This window comes from Tursiops truncatus, chromosome 11, assembly GCF_011762595.2.
Source record: "Tursiops truncatus isolate mTurTru1 chromosome 11, mTurTru1.mat.Y, whole genome shotgun sequence".
NCBI classification, from domain to species: domain Eukaryota; kingdom Metazoa; phylum Chordata; class Mammalia; order Artiodactyla; family Delphinidae; genus Tursiops; species Tursiops truncatus.
Genome location: NC_047044.1, coordinates 2792559 through 2817021, shown reverse-complemented (window position 1 = coordinate 2817021; position 24463 = coordinate 2792559). Strand labels below are relative to the sequence as shown.

Genomic DNA, 24463 nt, shown 5'->3' with positions numbered 1-24463 from the left:
TTCAAATGCATTGAGGGTGGGGTCAGGCCCTCTCCTTCTGCAAGTACCAGGAGACCATGTGGATCTCTTTTTGCCCTCAGCCCCAAACTCCAATTCCTCTTGCATCCTCCATGAAGGGAGTGATCTCTGTGGTCTTATCAGGAACTGAGCTCATTGGGAATTAGCTACAGGTTTTTTATTTTGGCTGCATTGGGTCTTTGTTGCTGTGTGCAGGCTTCCTCTAGTTGTGGCGAGCGGGGGCTACTCTTTGTTGCAGTGCTTGGGCTTCTCATTATGGTGACTTCTCGTTGTGGAGCACGGGCTCTAGGTGCGTGGGCTTCAGTAGTTGTGGCTCGTGGGCTCATTAGTTGCGACACGTGGGCCCTAGAATGTGTGGTCTTCAGTAGTTGCAGTGCATGGGCTCAGTAGTTGTGGTGCACAGGCTCTAGGGTGCTCGGGCTTCAGCAGTTGTGGCTGGTGGGCTCTAGAGCGCAGTCTCAGTAGTAGTTGTGGCACACGGGCTACGTTGCTCCACGGCATGTGGGATCTTCCCAGACCAGGGATCAAACCCATGTCCCTGGCATTGGCAGGTGCATTCTTTTTTTTTTTTTGCAGTACATGGGCCTCTCACTCATAGAGTCTGCGGCCCAGGGGCCTCACAGGCTCTCCCTGCAGGGGACTCTGCACCTAGGTGACCTGGGGGGTTCCAGGTGGCCTCTCCCATTGCGGAGCACAGGCTCCGGAGGTGCAGGCCCAGCGGCCATGGCTCACAGGCCCAGCCACTCTGTGGCATGGGGGACCCTCCTGGACCGGGGCACAAACCCGTGTCCCCTGCATCGGCAGGCGGACTCTTAACCACTGTGCCACCAGGGAAGTCCTAGTTACAGCTTTGATTAGTTCTAGTTCAACCATGGTTTCAACTCTTTTGAGAATAAAATCAGACACCATCTCACCCCCAGCAGGGCCTGGAATCTAAACACCATGAAACTCAAGATCTTGCCCTGCTTTCCAACCTCACCTCCATCTGCCTCTAACTTCGCATTATCAGGTGATAGAGATTATTTTTACCTTTGGGTCTCTTTCAAATTCCAGCCTGTCATCTAAAAAAGAACATATATATAAAATATATTATATATGTACACATATCACACACATATAATATATTACGCGTATAAATGTGTAATATGTATGTGTGTGCATATATGTATATATTTTATATGTATATGTAATTATATATGTATAATATATATGTATAACTGAATCACTTCGCTGTACACCTGAAACCAAGACAACATTGTAATTCAATAAAAATTTTTAAAAAAAAGGAAAAGGAAAAAGTTCCGGTCACATAAGCCCATGGTGCTGAAAGGGGTTGGCTGGTTTCTCCTTGCGCCTCAAGTGTCTTGGTCTATGGCAGGCAGAGGAGTGAGGCCCCGGCCTTAGTAACTACCCCAGATATGATGGCAGCCATTACTGTTCGCTCACTTACGAAGGCCTTGTCTTTCTCTGAAATTTGCTTCATTTCAACGGTTTTTTTTTGCGTTTGTAGCTCTATGAAGGCTTATCAAGTATGATTCTGTAGTTTGTGTGGTATTTTCTTGCTGTTTCTGTAGAGTAATGGTCTTTATTTTCTACATCAACTAGAAGCAGGACTCCACTGTAGACATAGTTTTTGGTGCATTTCAGGAAGATGGGAGACACCACCAAGCAGAAAAGTGGGAGAAAAAAGACTCATGAGCGCTGATGGAGGGTGAGTGGGACCCTGAGCCTGTGGGAAACGGGTCCCCAGGGGCCCATGCCTCCACTCCTGAGTCCCCAGCAAGGCAGGGGGCTGAGCCTCATCCTTCCTCAGACAACCTGGGATACCTAGGTCCTAGGTCAGCAGCAATGCCAGGCTCCCAGAGAAAGAAAATGACTCCCCTGTGGAGGACGGTGACCCGACTGGAAGCCTTGCGGACCCCCAGACGCTGCGACCACGAGCGTATGAACTACCTCACTGTGATGATTTCACCAGCACCCCAGGAAAGCAAATGCCGTGGGCGAGAGGCAGCAAGAATAACACGACAGATGCACCCCCCAGGAGTGCACGCACTGGGATGCTCGGATTCGGAATGTGAAATGGATGTGTACAAAACGTTTGAAGACGGGAAAGCTGGAAGCTGTCGGTGAGGGCAGGACCCTGGCTGAGGGGGCTTCGTATGTTCAGCCAGAGCAGGGCTGCGGCCCAGACGCCTCACAGGCTCTCCCTGCAGGGGACTCCGCACCTAGGTGACCTGAGGGGTTCTAGGGAGGTCACCGGGGAGGAGGATACCTGGGGGGGAGTTACTTGGGGGGAGGATACCTGGGGGGGTTTACCTGGGAGGAGGTCACCTGGGGAGGAGGTCACCTGGGGGAGGTCACCTGGGGGAGGTTACCTGGGGGGGGTCACCTGGAGGGAGGTCACCTGGGGGGAACCTCGGAGGTCCTCTGGCAGATGACTCTAGTCCCTAGGTGACCTGGGAGGGGTCACATAAAGTCATGTGGTCCAAACTCTCCATTTTATCTAAGGAGACTGAAGGTAGAAGGACTCATCACCACCTCCAGGCTGGGGCAGGTGTGGGACAATGGTCTCCTGACCCCAAGGCTGGGAGGCCCAGGAACACTGTGACCAGGACTTGGGCCTTGAGGTTCTATGTGACGCCGGTACCTAGCTGAATTCAGTTGTGGAGAATGAACCCCAACACGGGGAACGGGAGCAGCCTCTTGGGATCCCAGCAGTCTTTCTGGAGGAGGGGCTATTTGAGCAGGGCATTGAGGGATGCATAGAAGGCCGAGGGGAGGGTAGCATCATTGGCTGAGTAGCGGCCACATGCCACGTGGATCATTTACAGGCATCATCTTGTACAGGGGCGGCATAGCACAGTGTTCACTGCACCGTCCTTGTGGCCAGGCAGCTTGAGTTCAAGTCCTGACTCTGCCACTTACCAGCTGGTGGTCCTGGAGAGGTCACCAGCCAGCTGTCCTCCTGTGACGTGCTCAGCTCCACCTCCTGTCCGCAACTGAAGACACTCAGGATGTGTGCCCTTGGGCCAGCCTTCGGGTTCTCTGAGACTGACTTCCTTGGGGGAGACACGAGGAGCCCACCCAAGCCCTAGGGGACTTTCTGTTCCCAGACTAAGCTCCCTGCCTTGCCTGCGGCTGCCTGTGGCTGGGGGTCCGCAGGTTGCATCCTTGATGACCCTTCAGTGGGAAACCCTGTGTTCTGGGGCTGGACACAGGCATCCTCTGCTGGACCACGGTGACGGCTTTACATCAACGCGCCAAGTTGTCAGCTCCTCGACAGCCCCAAGTGGAGCTTAGTCTCAGGATGCCACCCCCGGGGAAATCCTGTGAACTGCCACCTGCCCGTCACAAGAGGAGGCAGGCTCGAGCCCAGGCCTCCATGGCACCAGGGCTTCCTGACTTCCACGACGCAGGAGTCAGTGGGAAGGTGCCGGGTCTGACGGTGGGGGGGCAGTGCTCTGGAATGGGGGTGGGGTCTCCTAAGTTCAGTGTGGCTGCAGCTCTCAAGGAGAGAATCTTGGAAAGAGTCTGCAGAAATGCAGATCTTCAGTTGCTTCTCGCTGCTCTGGAGGGACCCGCAGGCTGCGTCCCGGGGCCCAGGGGTCCTGACGGACCTGGCCGCTGCCCCATCTCCAGCAGCGGCTCCTGGCTGGCCCAGTGCTGGTCAGATTCACTTCCTCGGAGGTTGTCTGATGGTGTTTTGGCTTCAGGTGTGAACGAATCTGACACCGGCCAAGCCAGAGTTCCAGCAAACCCAATACAGACTTGTCCTGGCAGGTTTGGGGGGCACAGAGGGGAATGAGAAGGGCCCCCAAACCCCAGAGAACCGAGAACATTTCCCAGTGGAGGGGTCAGTATGGTGCGGAGTGTGGGAAGTTCGGCCCGGCCGTTTCTACCAGCGTTAGTTGTCTCGGGCCAGTCACGTGATACCCAACACTCGGTTCCCCTCCCGTCAGATGGAAATAATGCCTTTTGTTCTGGTCTAAATTAGCAGTAAGGGCTCTAAAGCAGCCCCCACAGAACCTGGCCCCAATACCGTCTTTTCTGTAATAATAAGGATACCAACACTATTTTACTTTGCTATTTTATTCAATGCTCACAGCTCCTTATGAGGAGAGCATGGCCGGGTCTTCCTTGTGTCCACTTTACAGACGAGAACACTGAGGCACAGAGGACCAGGCCTGCAGCCGACGAGGGGCAGAAGCTCATGGAAACTTGGCGTTTGGGGTCCTGGTGCTGCCTCTTCCCTCCAGGCAGTGATGCCCCATCATACAGCCCTGAGTCTTGGAGCCGACACCCGAAAGCAAGCCAGTGCTGGGGACGCGGAGACCTCAGTCTCTCTACGCCGGTGCCGAATCGATCTCGGAGAGAGAGTTTTGGGTGGAGTGAAAAGAATAGCTTTACTGCTTTGCCAGGCAAAGGGGGACACAGCGGGCTCCTGCCTTGAAGAGCTATGTGTCCCAACCTGGGAGGATTTTTTTTTTTAATTTTTAATTTTTGGCTGTGTTGGGTCTTCGTTGCTGCGCACGGGCTTCTCGTTGCGGCGGCTTCTCTTGTTGCGGAGCACGGGCTCTAGGCGCGCGGGCTTCGGTAGTTGCAGCACGCGGGCTTCAGTAGTTGTGGCTCACGGGCTCTAGCGCGCAGGCTCAGTAGCTGTGGTGCATGGGCTTAGTTGCTCTGTAGCATGTGGGATCTTCCTGGACCAGGGCTCGAACCCGTGTCCCCTGCATTGGCAGGCAGATTCTTAACCACTGCGCCACCAGCGAAGTCCAACCTGGGAGGATGTGATGAGGACTTTTCTAGGACTAGTTCAAGGGTGGGGTTGCTGACAAGATGAGGGTGTGTGCAGGGTCTCAGGTGGTCAGTCTCCTAATCTTGAGGAGTTTCTCTGGTCCCGCTAATCTCGCCTCAGGTGGTTTCTTAGCTGTTCCTCCCTTGATGAGCAACTGTTCACATCTGCCCTTTGGAACTCAGGGAAGGTCATGGAGGCTGCAGTCTTGCCTACAAGAAACAGGGGACAACAAAAAGCCTTCTGTGCCCAGGAGCCCACAGGCCATCCTCCCCGCCACCCCACCCCAGTTTTACTGGGACCCAGGAGGTGGCGTTGTTGTCTGAGCCATACAGACAAGAAGAATTCCAAAGGAGGCTCCGGAAGTATTTCATCTCGGCTGCCGGATTCAGTCCCGGTTCTGTTTGGACTTGATCTGTTTGGGGACAGACGAAGGAGCCCTTGGGGTCACACCAGCTGCAGCAGCTGTCATGACACGAGCCGAGACAGGGCCATCGGAAGAAACTGCTTCTCCTGAGCAGTCAGACAGAGATGTGGGGCTGAGTCCCGCTCGGAGGGAAGCTTTGGGGCTCATCAACCTTCTGTCAGTGCCGTTGGTGCGACGGGCAAGGGGCTCAGACAGCTGACGGGTGGCAAGGATCCGGCTGCGGGGGAGAGTTTGGAGAAGCAGGACCTGAGGCAGGACTACTTCCTCCTCTTGCTGCACCAGCCCACGAGTCTGATTTATTTCTGCAGAAGTGCATTCAAGGGTCGAGATGTAACAGGCGAACAAGCAATGAGGATGCCAGGATTCAGGGCCATCCTGGGCTCGCAAAGAGGCTGTGTTCTGAGTAGACCTTTTGTTCGGCGCGGCCATAATGAAGGGGAGGAATTGGCAGTAGACGCCCAGAGAGTGCTCTAAGTGTCCATTCTAAGTGGAGCATTTTAATCGAACATCCGTGTAATTTATTTGAATAAAAATGTGTGTTCTTTCACAACCCAGCTCTCTCCCCAGTCTTTCCATATTAATAGACCATTAATACTCTATGAATGGGTAATCTTCTTGGAAAACAAATGCAAGGACATAAAAGGGAAATCATGGTTGTTTAAACTTCGAAACAAGTAATTGCTGGGGAAGGGAGAGCTGTGTTCTAGGCTCCAGCTTTGGGAGAGGGGAGGTGGGTGGAGCTGGACCAGGAGACTCATGGTGGGTCCAGCCACTGCCTGAGCCTCTGAGGGTTCTGCACCCCGCTGCACGCCCTGACCTGCAGAGGGTGCCCTAGAACCCCTGTGGCTCACGGTCGCCCACAAGGGCTGGATTTGGTGTACAGTCAGCTGCCCCAAGCAGGGAGAGCCTGCCAGGGCAGGTACAGGTGAGAGGCTAGCCAGGAAGGGAGCCTGATGGATTGGGTTCCCACCATCAGGTATATGGGGGGTGTCAGGGCCAACCCTGTGCTCTCTTGGATTACAGAGGTTCAGCCACACCTGTCCCCTGTCCCCTGCAGTGTGGGCTCTGTCGGTCCAAAGAGCCTCCCTGGTTTTCGGACCTTATGGTGGCGGAGGACCCCAGTCTTGGGCTCTGATGTCCTTTGCCAGACACTTCCCTGGATCCAACTCTTTTTTTAAAGAAATTCTTTTGTCTTTACTTATTAGTTTCTTTTGGAGTAGAGTTGATTTACAATGTTGTATTAGTTTCTGGTGTACAGTAAAGTGATTCAGTTATACATATATATAAATACATATATTCTTTTTTTACATTCTCTTCCATTATAGGTTATTACAAGATACTGAGTATTGTTCCCTGTGCTATACTGTAGGTCCTTATTGGTTATCTCTTTTATATACAGTAGTGTGTATATGTCAATCTCAATCTCCCAATTTATCCCTCCCTCCTGTTCCCCCCGACCTGGTACCCATAGGATTGTTTTCTACATCTGAAACTCTATTTCTGTTTTGTAAATAAGTTCATTTGTACCATTTTTTTGGATATAAACGATATCGTATGATACTTGTCCTTCTCTGTCTGACTTGCTTTGCTCAGTATGACAATCTCTAGGTCCATCCATGTTGCTGCAAATGGCATTATTTCATTATTTTTTTATGGCCGAGTAGTATTCCATTGTATATATGTACCACATCTTTATCCATTCCTCTGTCAATGGACATTTAGGTTGCTTCCATGTCCTGGCTACTGTAAATAGTGCTACAGTGAACACTGGTGTGCCTGTGTGTTTTCCCTGGATCCAACTCCTGTGAAAAGTTCTCTGTAACTCTGGATGAGACTTCCCACTCCTGGACCTCAGTTTCCTCACCTGTCAACTAAGGTGGCTGTGTTACCAAACCAAACTTGCGTCTGCTAGGCTGTGTACCCTAAAGCCAGTCTACTGACACGAGGTCATGCGTGGTGAAGGAAAGTGCAGCACTTATTGCAGGCGGCAAACAAGGAGTCCAGGCAGCTAGAGCTCAAAAGGCCCGAACTCCCCGAAGGGTTTCAGGGAAAGTTTTCTGAAGACAGAGTGAGGAGGGGGGTTGTGGGGTGCGTGATCAGCTCGTGGACTTTCTTCTGACTGGTTGGTGGTGAGGGAATCAAGAGTCAGCATCATCAACCTTCTGGTTCCAACCGATCTGGGGTCTACATGCTTTCGGGCAGCAGACAGTCAACTTCTCCCACCTGGTGGGGGTTTCAACCTCTGCCAAACGCCTCAGAGGATGCGACTCAGAATATCATCTCCAGCCCTTGAGGAGGAACTAAAGGTCCTTGACTTTGTTTAATGGCTAAACTATTATTATTTTGTCTTGCTTGACTGTTTTCCTTTGTTACTGCATTTTCTCACTTTTCGGATTAAATTTATTCTTTGGAACTCGGGGAAGGCTTAGGAAGCTAAAGTTTTTCTACAGACAAGAGACAGGTGGAGGACATGGTGGGTGGGGGGTGGTCTGCTCCAAGAAGGCCCCATAGGGTCCTGCTGGGTTACATTTGGACTGGATGATGCATGCATGCATTGATTCCACAATTAAATCAAGCTACAAGCTAAGCGGTGGGCTGACATCTCTGCAGTCAGGATTTTATGAGGGAACAGACAGTGTTTGAGGTAAGAAGGACAAATTCAAACTCACTGGTCATGTTTCTCGCTAGCCTGATGCTGGTCAACCTAATTATTCACTTGGAACAAAGATGTGTCTGTCCATCCATCCGGGCTTCTGATGGCTATTGGAAGCACCAGAGTGTCTGCAGTCCCATCAGGATGCAGCCGCGACCCAGCTGTGCATGTGGACGGAGGAGGTGATTTATTCCTTTCCACTGGTCCACAGCTCTAACAGAGCCACTGGCTGTGCGGCGCCAGGAACACCCAGCAGTTCAGTGTGATAATGTCTTGCACGCTGTGTCAGTCTTCTTCCCAAGCATTTATTGGACATCTGTGGGTGCCAGGTGTGGAGATGGGGCTCCGAGATGGGTAAGAATGGAAGCACCAGCTTCTAAGGTGGGGAGCCTGTCTGCTTTGCTAGAACTGTATTTTCAGCACCTAGGACAGTGCCCAGTGCCCAGTGAGTGCTCAGTAAACATTGTGAATGAATGAAAGAATGAATGAATGGATAAGACCCTGTCCCTGCCCTCTAGGCTTTCCAGTGTGGAGGAGGAGCCGGAGAAGCTGGTGACCAGGGTACAGTGTGATGCATGGGCTGATGCTCTATGCCCAGGTCTCAGCTCCTCTCCTCCCCTCCCCTTCTTCTCCCCCTATTTCCCTTCCTCTGCTCCCCACCCTGACTACCCTCGTTGCTCCCTCTTCGAGGCTCCCACCAGATTTGGTGTCCAGCTGTGCTCTGTGCAGCCCTGTGCACGGTCATCATTCTTGTGTGTTCCTCCCCTAGAGTGGGACTCCCCAGGGGTCTGTGCCATCTCGAATTGGTTTCCTTGGCCCCAGCACATGGCACAGAGTCAGAATGAGCACTATACCAAAGATCTGTCTAGGGAAGGAGGTGGCCAGGGAAGGCTTCTTGGAGGAGGGGGTACGCATGTGCCATTTCACATACCACCAGTCGGGGCTGATGGCAGCATTTCAGGGTGGACAAGCCTTTCTGGGGGTTGAGCACAGGGTGGTGCTGAGCAAGCTGCAGTTGCCCACCATGTTTGGATTTATCCATGTGCTCGTTACCACTGCGCAGGTGGGCGTCTGACCTGGCCAGGAATTGCTTTCTGCAAAGTGACACCCTTTCAGTAGGGGAGGGGGAGGGACAAGGAGCAGGGTAGGGAGTGGAGGAGGGTCCTCTCCAGCTAGTTTCCCTGAGACTCGAGGATAAGATGGTCCTCCAGGTGGACTTGTCCAGAAGCCTGGCATCTGAGGGTCCCAGGATGCTCTGGGGGCTGGGTCTGGGCATCATCCTCGGACATCACAGCAGCTCTCCAGGATGAACCCCACAAGGATGAAGGGACATTCAGGGAGGCTGCTCGGGGCCCCCAACTGGTGCTTTGACACAAAAGTCCAGGGGCATCTTGGCTGCACTGCTGTGAGTCCTGGCCTGGAGTGGACATTTGGGCTGGGGACAGTGGGTGGGGACTACACAGCATGAGAGCTCAGCAGTGAAGCTGTGTCTCCGGGTGCCATTGTGGCTGGGAATGCCACTCTGGGCTACGGCATGGCTGTCTCTGCATGAGCATTCAGAGCATCAGAGCACCAAGGTCTGCTGTGGGTGGATGAGGGCTAGTTCCTGTGTTATGAGGGAGCCCAGAAAAGCAGCCTCCAGCTTTGCAGCTTCTCTGTATCCCATTCAGGCTGACGCTGCCATAGGGACCTGTGAGATACAAGCCCTCCTGCTACGGAGACGGTGGCCGGCACTTAACACCTCCTCCCTCTGCAGGATAGAGTGTCGGGGAGGGGCCCCGGGACCACTGTGTCCCACCTGCAGGGAGATCATCCCAAGGTTGGCACCCCCGTGGCAGCCTGGACCTCTCTGCTGCCCAACTGGGCACAGGAAGGCCTGGCCTAGAGAGACGGGTGGGTGTGAGGGTCTTTCTGTGCCTGGAGCTTGACAGAGTTTGGGGGTTCAGTCTTTCCTTCCTGCTCTGTCTTGCCTGGTGGGCTTGGCGTCCTCCCTAAAGCAGCCTGGGCTCATGAGGCTCCTAGTGAACCTGGCTGACCCCTGACTCTGTCTCTTGCCAGCTCTGTGGCCTCATCAGGTCCCTTCTGACCTCTGGGCCCCGTTTCTAGTGATGGCGGGTCTCGAGCAGAGCAGAAATCATACCTAAAATGCCACTTGTGGGGAGTCAAAGAGCCCCCTGCTGATGGTCTGTGGTGCATCAGCCAGTGTGTGTCCTTCTCAACACCCTCCCAACCAACTCTTCCCTGGATCATTAAAATAATCTCCTCTCAACTGTCCTCAATGGCATTAAATAATGATAACAAGATGGAAAACTGTAGAGCTGCCCAGGGATGGTGACAGACGTGAACCTACGTGGTCCTCACGCAGCCCCAGGACCCCCGGGCCATCAGTGTCCCCACCTTCCAGATGACTGGGATGACACCTGTGCTGGTTTCTCTTAGCATCCGTGCCAGACCTTTCACCCTTTAAATGTGGTCCCGCACTCCCCAGCTGCATTGAGGGGTGGGTTTGGTGGACGCCGTGAACACTCTGAAGACGTCCAGGCCTCAAACCCGCCGGCTCCTCCAGCCAAGCCCTAGTCAGGTGTGAGCCGGCAGGTCTGTGATTAGGCAGCCCTGAAGGGTCTGCAGTGGCCACGCTCCCTGCTGCAGGCAGCACGCCTCTACTGAAAGCAGTAGCTGGGGATGTGTTGGCTCCATTACCAGCATTTGGGATCAGCTAAATTATTCCAGTTCTATGCCATCTTTACCAGATGCTTCAAAAAGAAAATCCATTAATTCCAATGATGGTTTAATCATTTTCATCTAATTTATGGAATCGTAATCAAGCTTTTGAAGTTCTTCCTGTTGCTGGTGAAACAACATTGCTTTGGTGAAACTGGTGTCATGGTAAAAACAATGTTCTTTGAACAGACCTAGAGACATAGAGAACAAACCAGTGGTTACCAGTGGGGAGAGGGAAGGGGGAAGGGGAAATATAGGGGGAGCAGAGTAGGAGGTACAAACTATTGGGTGTAAAATAAACTCCAAGGATATATTGTACAACACGGGGAATGTAGCCAATATTTTACAATAACTATAAATGGATTATAACCTTGAAAAATTGTGACTCACTATATGGTACACCTGTAACTTACATAATATTGTACATCAACTATACCTCAATAAAAAAATAAGGAAAAAAACCAATGTTCTTTGTAAATTAAGTGCAGAAATGGGCTAGGGTTCTGGTGATGCATTCAGACAAGCTGTGATGATCTGCCAACCAAACAGAAGTGGTAGCTGTCAAAATTTGAAGCTGTTATGTGTGTGCCCAGAAAGACTTGAAATAAACAACTTTGTGGTCAAGTTAATGTTAAATTCTAAAGAACCTACAGTTTAATTTGTTCGGCATGGTAGAACTTTCTTTCCTTTTTCTCATTATCAACCAGATTTGAGAAATGTTTGGGCCTTTGCTCAAAATATCAACTCAAGTGTCCTATAATGGTACTAAACATTTTTTTGTAAATAAATCCTCTCAATGTTGGATGCGGTTGTATAAAATCAGTTGGAAATGTTTAATTGAAACATTTAATGGATGCAAGCCACAAACGTCAGGAACATTTTTCACCAATTGCGGTTATTGCAAACAAAACTCGCATGCAGGTAGACAGTGAAATTTATCCCTAGAGGAGCCAGGGGGAGTTGGACATGGCGTAGCAGGAAGCTCAGTGTATGAATTTTTATTTTGAGATTCTTATTTAAACCTTGGCATATCTTGACACACAGGAAGAATCTTTAAATGAAGCTGCTATGTTTATTTGGATAAATTGATGATGTGGGCAGGAATGGAACCTTGTGCAGAAGGCCCAGGACTAGGAGTTTACAGTATCTACGTTTGGTGAAACATCCAAAGGATCGTGAATAGAGATGATGTATTTGACATATTTTGTCATAAAAAAATATGCATTGAAACACGGTACACTGAATGGAGGCAAAAGGCAGGATTTGTGACAACTTTGCTCCTGGAATCTCTCCACATTTCAATGCCAAAATGTTAGAATTGCAAACACCCTCCATTTCACAGAATTACTCTGAGCTCACCAGGTACTTCAATTCCTGTAGAGAGATTTTTAAATAAAAGATATGGCCTATTGAGAAGAGTCAGGTGGAACGTTAACAACTTAAAAACACAATTTGAAGACTGCTACATGCAATTATAGGAAATATTTAAGGTGACATAATCATATTAAAAATACATTCTTCTGAAAAAGACTACTTACCCAGTATGGATACGTAGAGGAAGGAAAATGACTAAAGGAAGTAAGTATGTACCAAGAATAATTTTATTTGGGGAACTATATTTAATATCTTGTAATAACCTATCATGGGAAAGAATCTGAAAAAGAATATGTATATATAACTGAATCACTTTGCTGTACACCTGAAACAAACACATTGCAAATCAACCATAATTGAATTTTAAAAAGTAATTTTATTTTCATTTTTAATATTTAGATAATAAGAGAAAGAATTTTAGCTCCTAATGTAGCTAGAGACCCCTATTTTTTCTCTACTCTCCCCAAATTTCTGCCATTTTTTCAGATTTCTTTTTCTTTGTTGTTTGAATTAAGTATTGAGTAAAATCAAAATAATATCTATCCAGTAGCTCTAGATACCCAGACATCACTGAGCACCCTGGCATAGCACGACCTTAGGGAATTAGATGTGACCTTCGCAGCCCCTGGGTTTGTGCTTGCATCCTGCCCATCCCCCCTCCCCTAGGAAGTAACCACTGCCCCGAGTTTTGTATTCATCATGCTCTTACTTTGCCCCTAAGTTAAACAAGTGCGTGTCTGTCTACAGTGCGTCTCTGGCTTGGCGTGTCTTGGGCTGTACATAGGGGAATCAAGGGCATTTGCTGTGTGACAGTCCCTCCCCGAGAGCCCACCCAGCCGTCCTGTTGTCCATGCCCTGGTTCCTTAGTTCCACTCAGGAATGGGATCCCGCTGTGGAACCAGCACAGAATTTAGCCCGTCCTTTCTCCTACTGATGGACCCTTTGACTGATTCTAGGTTTGTTTAGGTTGATTTCCTATCGGGTACTGAATGTCCTCTGTCACTCGTGGGAGAGTTCCTACGGCATACGGCGTACACCCCAGGTGTGTAACTGTGAGCCTGTGAGTGCGTTTTTAACTTCACCAGGTGATGCCAACCTGTTCTCCAAGTGGCTGCCCACTGGCAGAGCAGAGAAGGGTATTCCACATCCTACTCAACACTTGTCATCAGAGCCTTACATTTCTTTCTAGTTTAGTTGGTGTGAAAAGACATCTTATTGTTTTTTTAACTTATATCCTCATCATATTTTAATGAAGCCAACATTTCGTCTCAAGTGTTTATTGCCCATTCTGATGGGTCTTTGTAAAGCATAGCTCTGCTTACGGCATCTCCTTCCCTCCCTCCCCCAGAAACCCTGGTTGTTTAATACATTCATGTCATGAAGCATTCCCTTCTGTTCAGACTCACTTCTCACTCCTTAACTTACACCCCTGAAACTGTCCCCTGAACTGGCCGTCCCCCAGGCGCTGTGTTCTCTTTTTGCTCCAAGCCTTTGCCTGCGGTGTTTGCTCTTCCAGAAAACTTCTTCTGGAACATCTTCCTTCTCATCCTTCAAGTCTCAGTTCAGGGTGTCCGGCCTCCAGGAAGCAGTGTGTGTGTGTGTGTGTGTGTGTGTGTGTGTGTGTGTCCCCGTGTGTATCTGTCCATGTGTGTGTGTCCGTGTGTGGCGTGTGTGGTATGTGGTGTGTGTGTGTGTCCCCGTGTGTATCTGTCCATGTGTGTGTGTCCGTGTGTGGCGTGTGGTGTGTGTGTGTGTGTGTGTGTGGCGTGTGTGGCGTGTGTGGCGTGTGTGGTGTGTGTGTGTGGCGTGTGTGGCGTGTGTGGTGTGTGTGTGTGGCGTGTGTGGCGTGTGTGGCGTGTGTGGTGTGTGTGTGTGTGTGTGTGTGGCGTGTGTGTACTGGGCTGTGATATAAAATGAGTTTTGTGCTGAAGGTCACTGTATGAGTTTCCTTCTGCTTCTGTAGCAAATGCCCACAAATTCAGTGGCTTAAACAGTCCACACTGATTCCTTCTCAGTCCTCCAGGTCAGACGTCTGAAGTGAGACTCACTGGACTAAAATCAAGGCCTTCCTGGAGGCTCCAGGGGAGAATCTGTTCCCCTGTTTTTCCAGCTTCTGGAGGTGCCGCATTCCTTGACTCGCACCCCCTTCCTCCCTCTTCAACGCCGGCAGAGGAGAATTTCTCTGACTCTTATGCTGTCACATTTCTGTCTGACTGTAGCCAGAAAAGGTTTTGCAATTCTAAGGACTCACGGGATGTGATTGGACCCACTTGACTGATCCAGGATAATCTCCCCAGTGAGGATGCTTAACTCACACCTGCAAAGTCCCTTCTACCATGTAAAGTACCAGATTCCCAGGTTTGCAGGGTTAAGATGTGGACATCCTTGGGGACCATAATTCAGCCTACATAGTCATGGTCAGAAATATTCGGAAACCACGGGGCCAAGTGACCCCGAGAGTCCTTTCAAGCCCGGAGCTTCTGTGAGTAGAACCTCAGTGAACCAACCAGCAGCCTCTGTGGTTTGTATCTGCTCCTCTCCTGCCCTGTCACCCACTTCATGGAGAGTAACAGAAACCTGCCGGGTACAGCAGTCAATTAGCCTTAAACCCAGGACTCTCAGAGCCTCCAGGGGCTTCCAGAGCCCTGGGAAGCTTCCTTGTCCACAAGTGAAGACAATCTGGCCAGAAACGGGAGAGCCTTGCCCCTGGCCCCCCACTGCAGGTGAGGCAGGGTTTGGACTAGTACCCGGCTGCCGTTGACGCCAGGCCGGGGTGAAGGCAGGGTGGTGGTGGAATGTTCTGGAAGCAGGCTGGCCTGTGCCCAGCCATTCATTAATTGGATGAACGTGGCCTGGCTGCTTCCTAGAGTCTCAGCTGCCCCATCTCTAAAATGGGAGTAATCAGGCACATCTCCTAGAATGGTACATCTCAGATTATTTGAGAAAATCTGTATAAAGTGACTGGTTTACAGAAGGAGCTCAAAAAAAAAAAAATCCGAGTTTCCTGTGGAGGTTTGATCTATCAGCCCCATTTCTCCATGCCTCCCCACCCCCTCTGCTTCCACACCCTGGCCGTGCCTCGTCACAGGGGTCCTCCCCACACCTTGCCTTGGGACTTGGCAGGTGACATATGGATACAAGCGATGGTGTGCCGGTTCTAAGCCTTCGAAGGCCTCACGTGCTTCTGTTTGCCCCCTGCCATCGCCACTGGAAGACCACACCTTGGCCGGCCTCGTGGGCCCAGAAGGAGGATGGAAGTGTGTGGTTGTCCTGATGCTAGAACAGAACCCCCAGCCTGGGCCAGACAATCCCGGCTGACCTGCAGACACAGGATCGGCGGGGCCACCGAAGCCCACCTGTAGATGCCTGAGAAATCCACGCTCACTGCTCACGCCCTGCTGAGTTTGAGGGAGGTGGTTATGTAACAGTAGCTAACGGCTACATCCCCCGTTCCTATTCGTTTCAGCTTCTTCAAACTGAGAAGATATTTCACGATTATAATATCTTAGAATCAACTGTGTCAAGAGCCCCGCTCAACGCCTGATGAGAACACAGGTCACTCCGTTGGGTCTCTGCTGGGTTAGCGTCAGGGACTCTAGTGGCTGAGGTCCCACATCTACATGCCCTCAGCCTGTAGTGGGGTCATGACGTATCTGCTGAGTCAGTGAGCCATGGGCCTGCGTGACGCATTTTCACTTCTGATTTAATTATTGATTGATTCTGCCTCGATGGCAAAAAGGTCTCTGTGTGATGCAATTAGCTCCTTGTACTGAAGCATTTTGATTGTCTAATGATTGTCTCCAGCGCAGCCCAAGCGTGCAGCCCGCTTTTAATTAAACTAATCCGTTAGGAGAGCCAGGCTGCTTCCTGACCCAGCCGATCTCAGCCACACGGTGGGGAAAGAGCTGTCCGGCTACCTGGGCACAGCCTGTGGGGTCCAGGACCCTGCGTGGCATTTATGAGTCATGATAACATCCCGGAGGTGAAATCCCAGGGAGATCAGTCAGCTTAACAGCTCTGTCCCATCCCTTGTTGCCTTGACAAATGTAGGGTTGTCACCGAGCTCTCACTGCTCCCAAAGGTCACAAGTCAGGGGACCCCTCTGTGGCATGAAGGGTCGGGCCAAGAGCAGAAAGGTGAGCACAGGCTTGGGGTCCGAGTCGAATGTCTTGCTTTGTCCTCCAGCAGCCCTGGCCCCGGGGGAAAGCTATCGATCTCTCAGCGTCTTCGTCTATAACATGGGGTAACAGCCCAGGTCTGCAGCCCTCAGCTGAAGCTCTTGAGGCAGGTGGGTTTCCATTCCACAACTTTTCTTCTGGAATTTGGAAGAATAATCCAGTGTGGACTACATATCACTAACCTGGCCAGTGGGTCCAGGGCAAATACCGCAGAATCAAGTTTGTTATTTTACCAGCAAAACATGAGTCCTTAAAGAACGTGGTAAACAGATTATAAGTGGTCTCTTGAGAATTCAGTTCAGATTTTGTTGCCACATAAATTGTGAAAAATCTTCCGGGTTTTAGAGCTCTTTGGACTTTGGGATTTGGGGGTGAAATGATAGATGCATGTCTGATTCACAGGTTCTTGTGAGGGTGAAGTGAGATCCCAGGCGCAAATTGTCACACACAGTGGGGGGCACTTAGAAAGTTTTCAGTAAGGTGTCATTTCCTCCCATCCATTCCCTCTGGGTGGGCCAGCCCTTTTGGGGGTGTGGAGACAGCAGGCACGGAACGCATCTCCAGATGGATTTGGGTGGATGTTCTAGGCTCCAGTGACTACCTTGCCAGGAGGAGGTGTTTGCTTCAAGACATACGGAAGACAAAATCAAGTGGCTGATGTTCACTGGAGAACATGTACCTGCTCATCAATAATTTAAAACCTCCAAATTAAAACACAATGAGATAGTCTCCTTCAGTTCCCCAGTTTGTAAAATTTTAAACACTGCTGATGTCCAGGGCTGGTACAGCAGTGGGAAACAGCTTCCTTATACTATCGATGAGAATGAAAATTAATCAAATAGGCACTATTGTTTTTTTTTTGGTTGGATTATGTTTTAGTTTCCATCAACATTCAGCATGCATTGGATATTCTTGACTCTATAATCCCACTCTGGGACTCTACCCCACAGAAAGAAATGCAAAAACCTGTGTGCCGCAGGACAGTCATTGCAGCACGGCTTGTAATTCCAAACTAGTGGAAGGGACTGCAATGTTTATTGATGGGGAATGGGTGCCTATATCAGCCGCATTCATGTTGTGGACCATGATGCGGGTGGTAAAAAGAGTGCTGTAGATCTGCGCTGGAATGAAAGCCCATGAACCCCAGTCTCTCACCTGTAAAATGAGGGTTTGAGCTGCTCCCCCTACTGAGGGTCACTGGAGAGGCCAGAAAGCTTTGGACACAGTGCCTGCCGTAAAGAAAATGCTCAAGACATAGGTATTAGCTGTTTTCTTGTTGTTTTGATGGTGGACTCGTAGGTGCTGGCTCACTGCCGTGTTGGATTAGCTCTGTGGTCCTGAATCCCTGGCTCCGTGTCTGTCCGTCAACTTAGGCTGAGTTCTGCTGCAGCGACAAACATCCCTCCGTCTGTGCTCATCGTGAGGGGCTCAGCTCTTCACCCTGGGACCCCAGCTGAGCCCCCTCTGGGACATTCTGGTGTCAAGGAAGAGGGACAGAGAGAGCGAGGAACCCTACAGAGGCTCTTAATGTACTTGCACGCACATCTCAAGGCCAGAGTGAGCCCAGGGGCCGTACCCACCCCCCATGGGACAGGACGCACAGCCTACTGCAGTACGGGCAGTACAATTTTGATGATGATACAGTTAACCACACTGAGTGTGTAAAAAGTAAACCCACACCCTTTTCCTGATTGATTCTGTGAGCGCTGAGGGGTGTGTGCAGGGTGCCCGCGGGTCCCTGGCTCATAGTAAGAGCATCCCTTCCTTCCTGCCTCCTTTCCTGCCTCTGGCCTCTCCTGCCTTTGAGGACCAACACCAGCTTTTGTCAGATCCCCACATTTTAAACTCATGAGGAACAGGTAGTGGCATCTTAGAAGATATTTCTGATCTTGGTTTAGATAAGAATTTGAAAATCTCCAATCAGCTGATTCTGATTCTGAAGATACAGGAAAAAGTAACAGACATCATTCATTTGCCCCGAGGCTGGGTGTTTGGGGATCTCTGAGCGAGGGGAGGTGTCCTGGCCCCAGGACGTGGGGGAGTGGGGAGGCCCAGGGCCTGCAGGAAGACACTCTGGTCGGCTCTGGGCTGCCCTCGGCCCCCTGGGGTCCCCCGGAGGATCCTGGAGACCCAGGGGTCCCAACGTCATCACAAGGGTCCTGATCAGAGGGAGATTGGAGGGTCAGAGGCAGAGAGGAGGTGTGGCCGTGGAGGCAGAGGTCGAACGAATGGGTCACGGGCCAAGGAACGTGGGGGACCCTAGGAGCCTGAAAAGACAAGGAAGTGGGCTTTCCCTGAGTCTCCAGAAGGAACGTGGCCCTGCCAGCCCACTTTGGGCTTCTGATCCCAGAGCTGTAGGACAAGAAACCCATGCGGCTTTAAGCCTCTTGCTTTCTCCCAGAGGCCACCGGAGACGAATGAAGGAAGGGCCAGCCAGAACCGGGTCCAGGCGAGGCAGAGCTGGCCCAGCTCCCCAGGGCTGTGGACACGTTGCCTCCTGTCTCAGCCCGGTTTTCTCGTCTGAGGTGGGGAGCGCTGGCTGCCTGGCCCTGCTCAGGGCTGCTGCGGGCTACAGGGGGTCGCGAGCATCATGGTAAATTTCCAAGGATGAGGTGCTTTACTCCTGGGTCCCGGCTAAGAGGAGGGCTGGGGCTAAAAGGGCCAGGCTATTACTGGCCAGTGTTCCAGCACCTTCTGCTGCTGTGGCCCCGAGCCCTGCTCTCTCGTGCCTGGAGAACCAGCACCTTCCCATGGGGGCCCCATTCTCTTCTTTGCTGTCCCCTGCCGTTCCTCAGGAGGGGGCCACAGAGACGTTCCTGCCCCCCCACCCCCCGATGGCGCGGCTCGCTCTGCAGTACCGCCCCCTTGACTCCCTCTGGCCCGAGTGGGGTGAGGCCCAGGCCCCTTACCCACGGGTCCCACCTGGTTGCCTACCATGCTGTGCTCTCGGCCGGGTCCCGGCAGGGCTTTGCCTTCCCCCTGGACGCGGGTTCCCTCCTTTGCAGACCCGTCCTAGTTTGTCGTATGCCCGGCGCCGTGCTTCTCTCCTTCTCACGGACACATCTGTCCTCCTAGGCCGTCGGCTTCTCAGTGACAGGGCCTGACCATCTTAGCTCAGCCTTGCATCTCCTGCACACAGCACGGGCTCCGTGAATAGCTCTTGAGCGAATGAATGGCCATATTTCTGGACTCACCTTTCTCTACTTTTAAGAAAACCTGTGACTCCCCTTTGCTTTAGGACCAGGAGTCACCGACTCTGGGAAGGCCCCCTCGATTGCGCAGGCCTGGGTGGGTTGTTCCCACAGCCCCGCACCAGCCCCCTTGGTGTCACGTGCTCGCCAGGGGGTCTTCGTTGCGCCCTCCCCGCCCCCGCTGGCCACGGCCTGCGCACAGGAGTTGCTACGGGTGCATTTGCCGGGGAGTTCACTGTTCATTCAACATGTATTTGCCAGGTGCCTGCTTCGGGCCAGGGAGGGACTGCTCTGTGCCCCAGGGACCCCGCTGTGGCCCAAACAGAGATGCCTGGCCCCTCAGTACCTTCCCTCTAATGGCAACAGCGGGGCCTCTGCTGGCGTGTGGCATCAGCAGACACTGCCCGAGTACAGACATAACTTCTGTTTTGTCACCACGTCTGGTTGTAAAAAGCTGCATTTTGATCTATTTCCACGAGTTAAAGATTTAAGATGCCAGGTCTGGGTGAGTGGCGGGGTTTGAATAATGCCACTTAATAGACAGTGGCAAGTGGAAGTCCCTGCATTTGCCAGCAGTGGGCTGGCTGTCCTGCAGCCCCCTCTGCTCCGGAAGCCCAGCCTCGGGTCCACCCAACAGCCCCTAGGCCAGCCAGGTGCTGGCCTCTGTCCCCTGTGTCACCAGGAAACCCACTTGCCCTAGCCCATCCGGCCTTCCCTCCACCTGCACAGAGCCAGTCTCTGCAGTTCCCACAAAGGTCTAGAAGAGTCCCCAGTCTTCTCCCGTCCACTTTTCTCCTCCAACTAGTTCTTTCCATCTTGAAAGTTAGCGCAGTTTTGAATTCGAAGCTGGGGCCGCCAAGGGATGGGCACGGCAGGCAGAGGTCAACACGCCCTTTCTACAGTTTTTCAAAACCAAACCCTTAAACTAACTTGGGAAGAATATTGTGCCGGGTCGTGGTGCCCAAACTTTGGGTGAAAATGAAGGAAACGAGGCGTGGAGATGGGTTTGGGGGAGAAGCAATGGAACCCGCTCTCCTGAACGGAGCGCCGCCCAGGCGTCAGTGTCCCCGTCTGTCAAGGTGGGTGGTGGGTGGGACGCTCTTCAGGCCTTCCCTGCCCTAACCCTCTGTGATTGGTGGCTCCCGTGGGAGGGGTGACTGGACAGAGCTGAGTTATACCCGGGGACTCTGGAATGACCGGGAACAATCTTGCCCCCCTGAGCCAGCAGGGGACCGCTGGTGGGGCTGGGCGAAGCGGGCTTTCTTGCTTTCAGGCTTTCTTTCAAGCTCTGGCCCGACCCAGCCCCGGGGGGTCAGCCTTAGGGCCCAAATGGTTCTCCAGCCAACTGAGCTGGAGGGTTTCCTTTGTCTGTTTGCCTCAAACCCTGACCTGAGTCCGAGGACTTGTCAGCCCCAAGGGAGGAGCATAGAGGCGGAAGCGGGCTCCATGACTCCCGCGCCCCGATGGGCAGCGTGGAGGTGGGCCCAGGTGGGAGCCACCTGGAGCCCCGTCATTGTGCAGCGCAGAGTGTCACGTGAGAGGCGCATCTGTAGGTACTGAGCCAGCGGGTTCCAGCCCCCGCTAAGCAGCAGGGTCGTCAGGGAGCTTTAAAAACCAGTCCCTGAGCTTCATAAATCCAGATCCCTGGATCGAAATCCCTGCACTCAGGCTTGGAGAGCTGAGCCTTTTATGTCCCTCTGTGAGGGGCTCGGAGCCGGGTACCTGCCCAGCCCAGCTCGTCCCGCTGTCTGCCATTGGGGCACCAGCCACCTTGACTTAACCGGGAGTTGTGCCCTCCGTCATGCCCTGTGCAGGGCACCAGGGATGCAGAGCTGGAAGCCTGTCCTTGGGCATCCGACTGTGCTCTGGGGCTGAGAGCTGAGTACTCAAATGGCTATAATATGGGGAATGAGGCCGTGGTGGAGTGGCACCAACTGAGGGTTGGCCAACACTCTCCACCAAGCTCAGGCTCCTCTGAGCCCTTTTCTTGACGAGGCCTCGGCCCAGGCCTTTAAGGAATGCAGACTCACTCACACTGGCATCGTTTCTAGCAGCTCAAGGCCCCTTGGGTTCCTGGCCGGGGAAAGCTCCAGGCTGCCACGAGAGATGGCTGTTCCCAGCACCGGAAGATGGGCCCTGTCTCCAGACTCCGGGGAGGGGGGAGCGTCACTTGGATCAGCCCTAGATGGCAAACCCAGGTGGCTGCCGCATGGACCAGCTCCCTGCTCTTTGTAAATTTCCACTTCTCTGCCTCTGCTCCAGCCCGGCTCCACCCTCCCTCCACCCTCGTCCTCCCTTTAAGGTGCCCAGTCACCTCTGCACAGGTTGAAGGTGAGCTCAGTGTACTCTGGACGTTCCTCTCTATTGCAACAGATGGAATGAAATCTGTTTCCGTTGCCTTCAACTAGTGCCGGCCCTGTTAACCTCTGCCGGGGTTCAGGGGCCCCTCTCCGATGAGTGGCTTTCGGACAGGCCTGGGTTTGGAGGGCCAGCTGGCATGTTCACGTCCTAGCAGTGAAGGCCCTGTCCATGGCGTCCCAACGGAGGCATCGGTTTTCCTAGGCGTCAAAGCCCTTGGTGAACTCACTCCTTTTCTAGACCCGCCCGTAGTTTCAGTCTTTCAAGGTTGGGAAGATTTTCAAGCTCATTGGGGTCAGCTGTGCTCCGCGTCTTGCGAATCCCCTGTGGTAGCCAGCAGCGACCTTCACCTTTGTTCTGCTTTTTTACACCCCATCTGAACACTTACTCTGGGGATTGTTCTCCCATGCCCACGTGGTCCCCAGGGGTTGCCTGGGACCCCAGCCCTTTCCCAAAAAAGCAGCATGGAAGGCATTGTTATAGATGCCCTGGACATCTGTGGTTCAGCCCCTTTACCCCCTCTGGCAGCAGAATCCCTCTCTGGGGGACTCACAACTCTTAGTCCTTGTAGTTCAGATAAGTTGTCCACCTTCCGTATCAGGATGAGTAAGACACCCAGGGCTGGCCAATCAGAGCCCACGGTAATTGGTTCAGAGAAGGGCACATGACTCCAGGCAGGCCAATCAGAGTATGGCCTGGGAACTTTTTTCCAGAAAAATTAGAAGGACACTTGAAAAAAGTTTAGCGTTAGTAGTTGTTTATTGAGCATCTACTGTGTGCCAGGCATTGGGCTAGGGGTTTGCGTACATTGTTTGTAATCCTGACAAGTACTGTACTTGTAGTAGTCATGGTTCTATCTTCGTTACAGGTGAGGAAATCAAGGCTTGGGGAGGTTGTGACTGTCCTGAGGTCATCTGACAATGTTTGCAAAGCCAGGCTGGGATTTCAAGCCCGTTTGCCTCTTTGTGGCTTTCAGACTCGCTTAGTAACTAACGCTGCCCTCCAGGGTGCCAGAACGTCCAGGCCCAAATGAGAAAGCTCAGTGAATGTACCTATGAAATAAATGTCTTTAAGAGCCACGTCTGGAATCTTAACAACTCTCAAGGCCACTTCTAGGTACTGGTCCTAAGAAAAGAATCCAAAGTCCACACAAAGACTTAGGAAGAGTACTGTTTATTCATCACAGAGTAATTCGTGAGAGTGAGAAATTAGAACCTGCCTAAATGTCCTATAATGAGGAAGTGATTAAGTAAATTATGCAGCCAAAGATGCTTACAATGATTTTGTAATAACACGGGGAAATGTCTAGCATATTAAGTGAGGGAAACAACCGGGTAAAAAAATTTTGTTTGCAGGCTGATCTCATCCATACAAAATTACAGATCGAAAGATAGATATATATATATATATTTTTTTTTTTGCGGGCCTCTCATTGTTGTGGCCTCTCCCATTGCGGAGCACAGGCTCCGGACGCGCAGGCTCAGCGGCCATGGCTCACGGGCCCAGCCGCTCCGTGGCATGCGGGATCCCCCCGGACCGGGGCACGAACCGGTATCCCCTGCATTGGCAGGTGGACTCTCAACCACTGCGCCACCAGGGAAGCCCAGATATATTTTTTAAAAGATTGAAATAGGCCAGTGTTTCCACAGGGGTTTTCTCTGGGTGGCGAGATGTACGCTCGCTTTTTATTCATAGTTTCCAAAATTTCCAAAATGGGTGAGTATTGTGTTTACAGTCAGTGCAGAAGAAAAGATGATACTAAGAATTCTGATAAGGGAAATGTCAACAGGATTTTCATTCTCAACTGAGCTAGTAATATCCAACCCCCAGGCCAGAGGCAGATAAACAACAAGGGCAGTTTGCATTGGAGCAAGGTTTTGGGTTTACAATGTACTTTCCTGTATGTGACCTTTTCTGGTAAGCAGACGATTTCGGTGTGGTAAGCAGGGCAGATTCTTTTTCTCAGCCTCATTTTCATTTTGTTTTGTTACTGTCATATGTATCATACATTCAAAAGAATGCGTAAAATATAAATACAGTTTACGGAAAGGTAACAAGACAAACGCCCACGCATCTACCGCCTAGGTTGGGACATAGAATATTCTGGTACCTTAGAGCCTCTGTGTACTCCTTCCTGACCCTTCCCTCCTTCCCTAACATTTGTGGGGCTCGGGGCAAGAGTACAAACACAGCCCCACACACCATATGTCGAAATATTTATAAATTATAAATCAAGTTAACGAACTGTTAAATAAAAAATGTTCTAGCCTCCTGCTTTGACAAATATACCTTCATAATAACAAAACTGAAAAGATGTATAGAATTACGGGTTATTTTTTGATAACTGAAAGCTGGCAAAATATCAAAGAGAACTGAATTTAATTATTATTGCAGATGCCTGGGTGTTCTGTTGATGGGCCAATAATGCTTGAATGAGTAATAAAACAAAAACATGCATAATTTTTAAATAGTTGTATGTTTATTCTATAAAATTTATTTTCTTGCCTTCATTTCAGCACTATTGCTAATTATATTGTTATAATTAAGATTTTTCACATAATTTGCATTTTATTGACAGTAGTGACAAATTAGACACCATATCTTGAGTCATTGTTGTTCTTAGATAAGTTTTTAAAAATTAATTTCAGTTTGGAGAAACTTTTTGATCTGCTGAGGCAGTAGTAGCTGGGATGGTCGATAAAACCCTTAAAGACAGGTATTGAAGGAAATTAACCAAATTTCTTTGAAATT

General features: G+C 51.2%; 1 protein-coding gene across 1 annotated transcript in view; it reads left to right on the top strand.

Annotated features, from left to right (window-relative positions):
- The window catches only part of TBC1D22A (TBC1 domain family member 22A), a 357101-nt gene extending 355370 nt beyond the window's left edge, over positions 1–1731 (top strand). Inside the window, exon 13 of the mRNA XM_073788040.1 lies at positions 1666–1731. Coding sequence (XP_073644141.1) covers positions 1666–1716 — 51 coding nt within the window. The 3' untranslated portion in view covers positions 1717–1731. The remainder of the gene's footprint in view (positions 1–1665) is intronic.
- The last annotated feature ends 22732 nt before the right edge of the window (positions 1732–24463 follow it).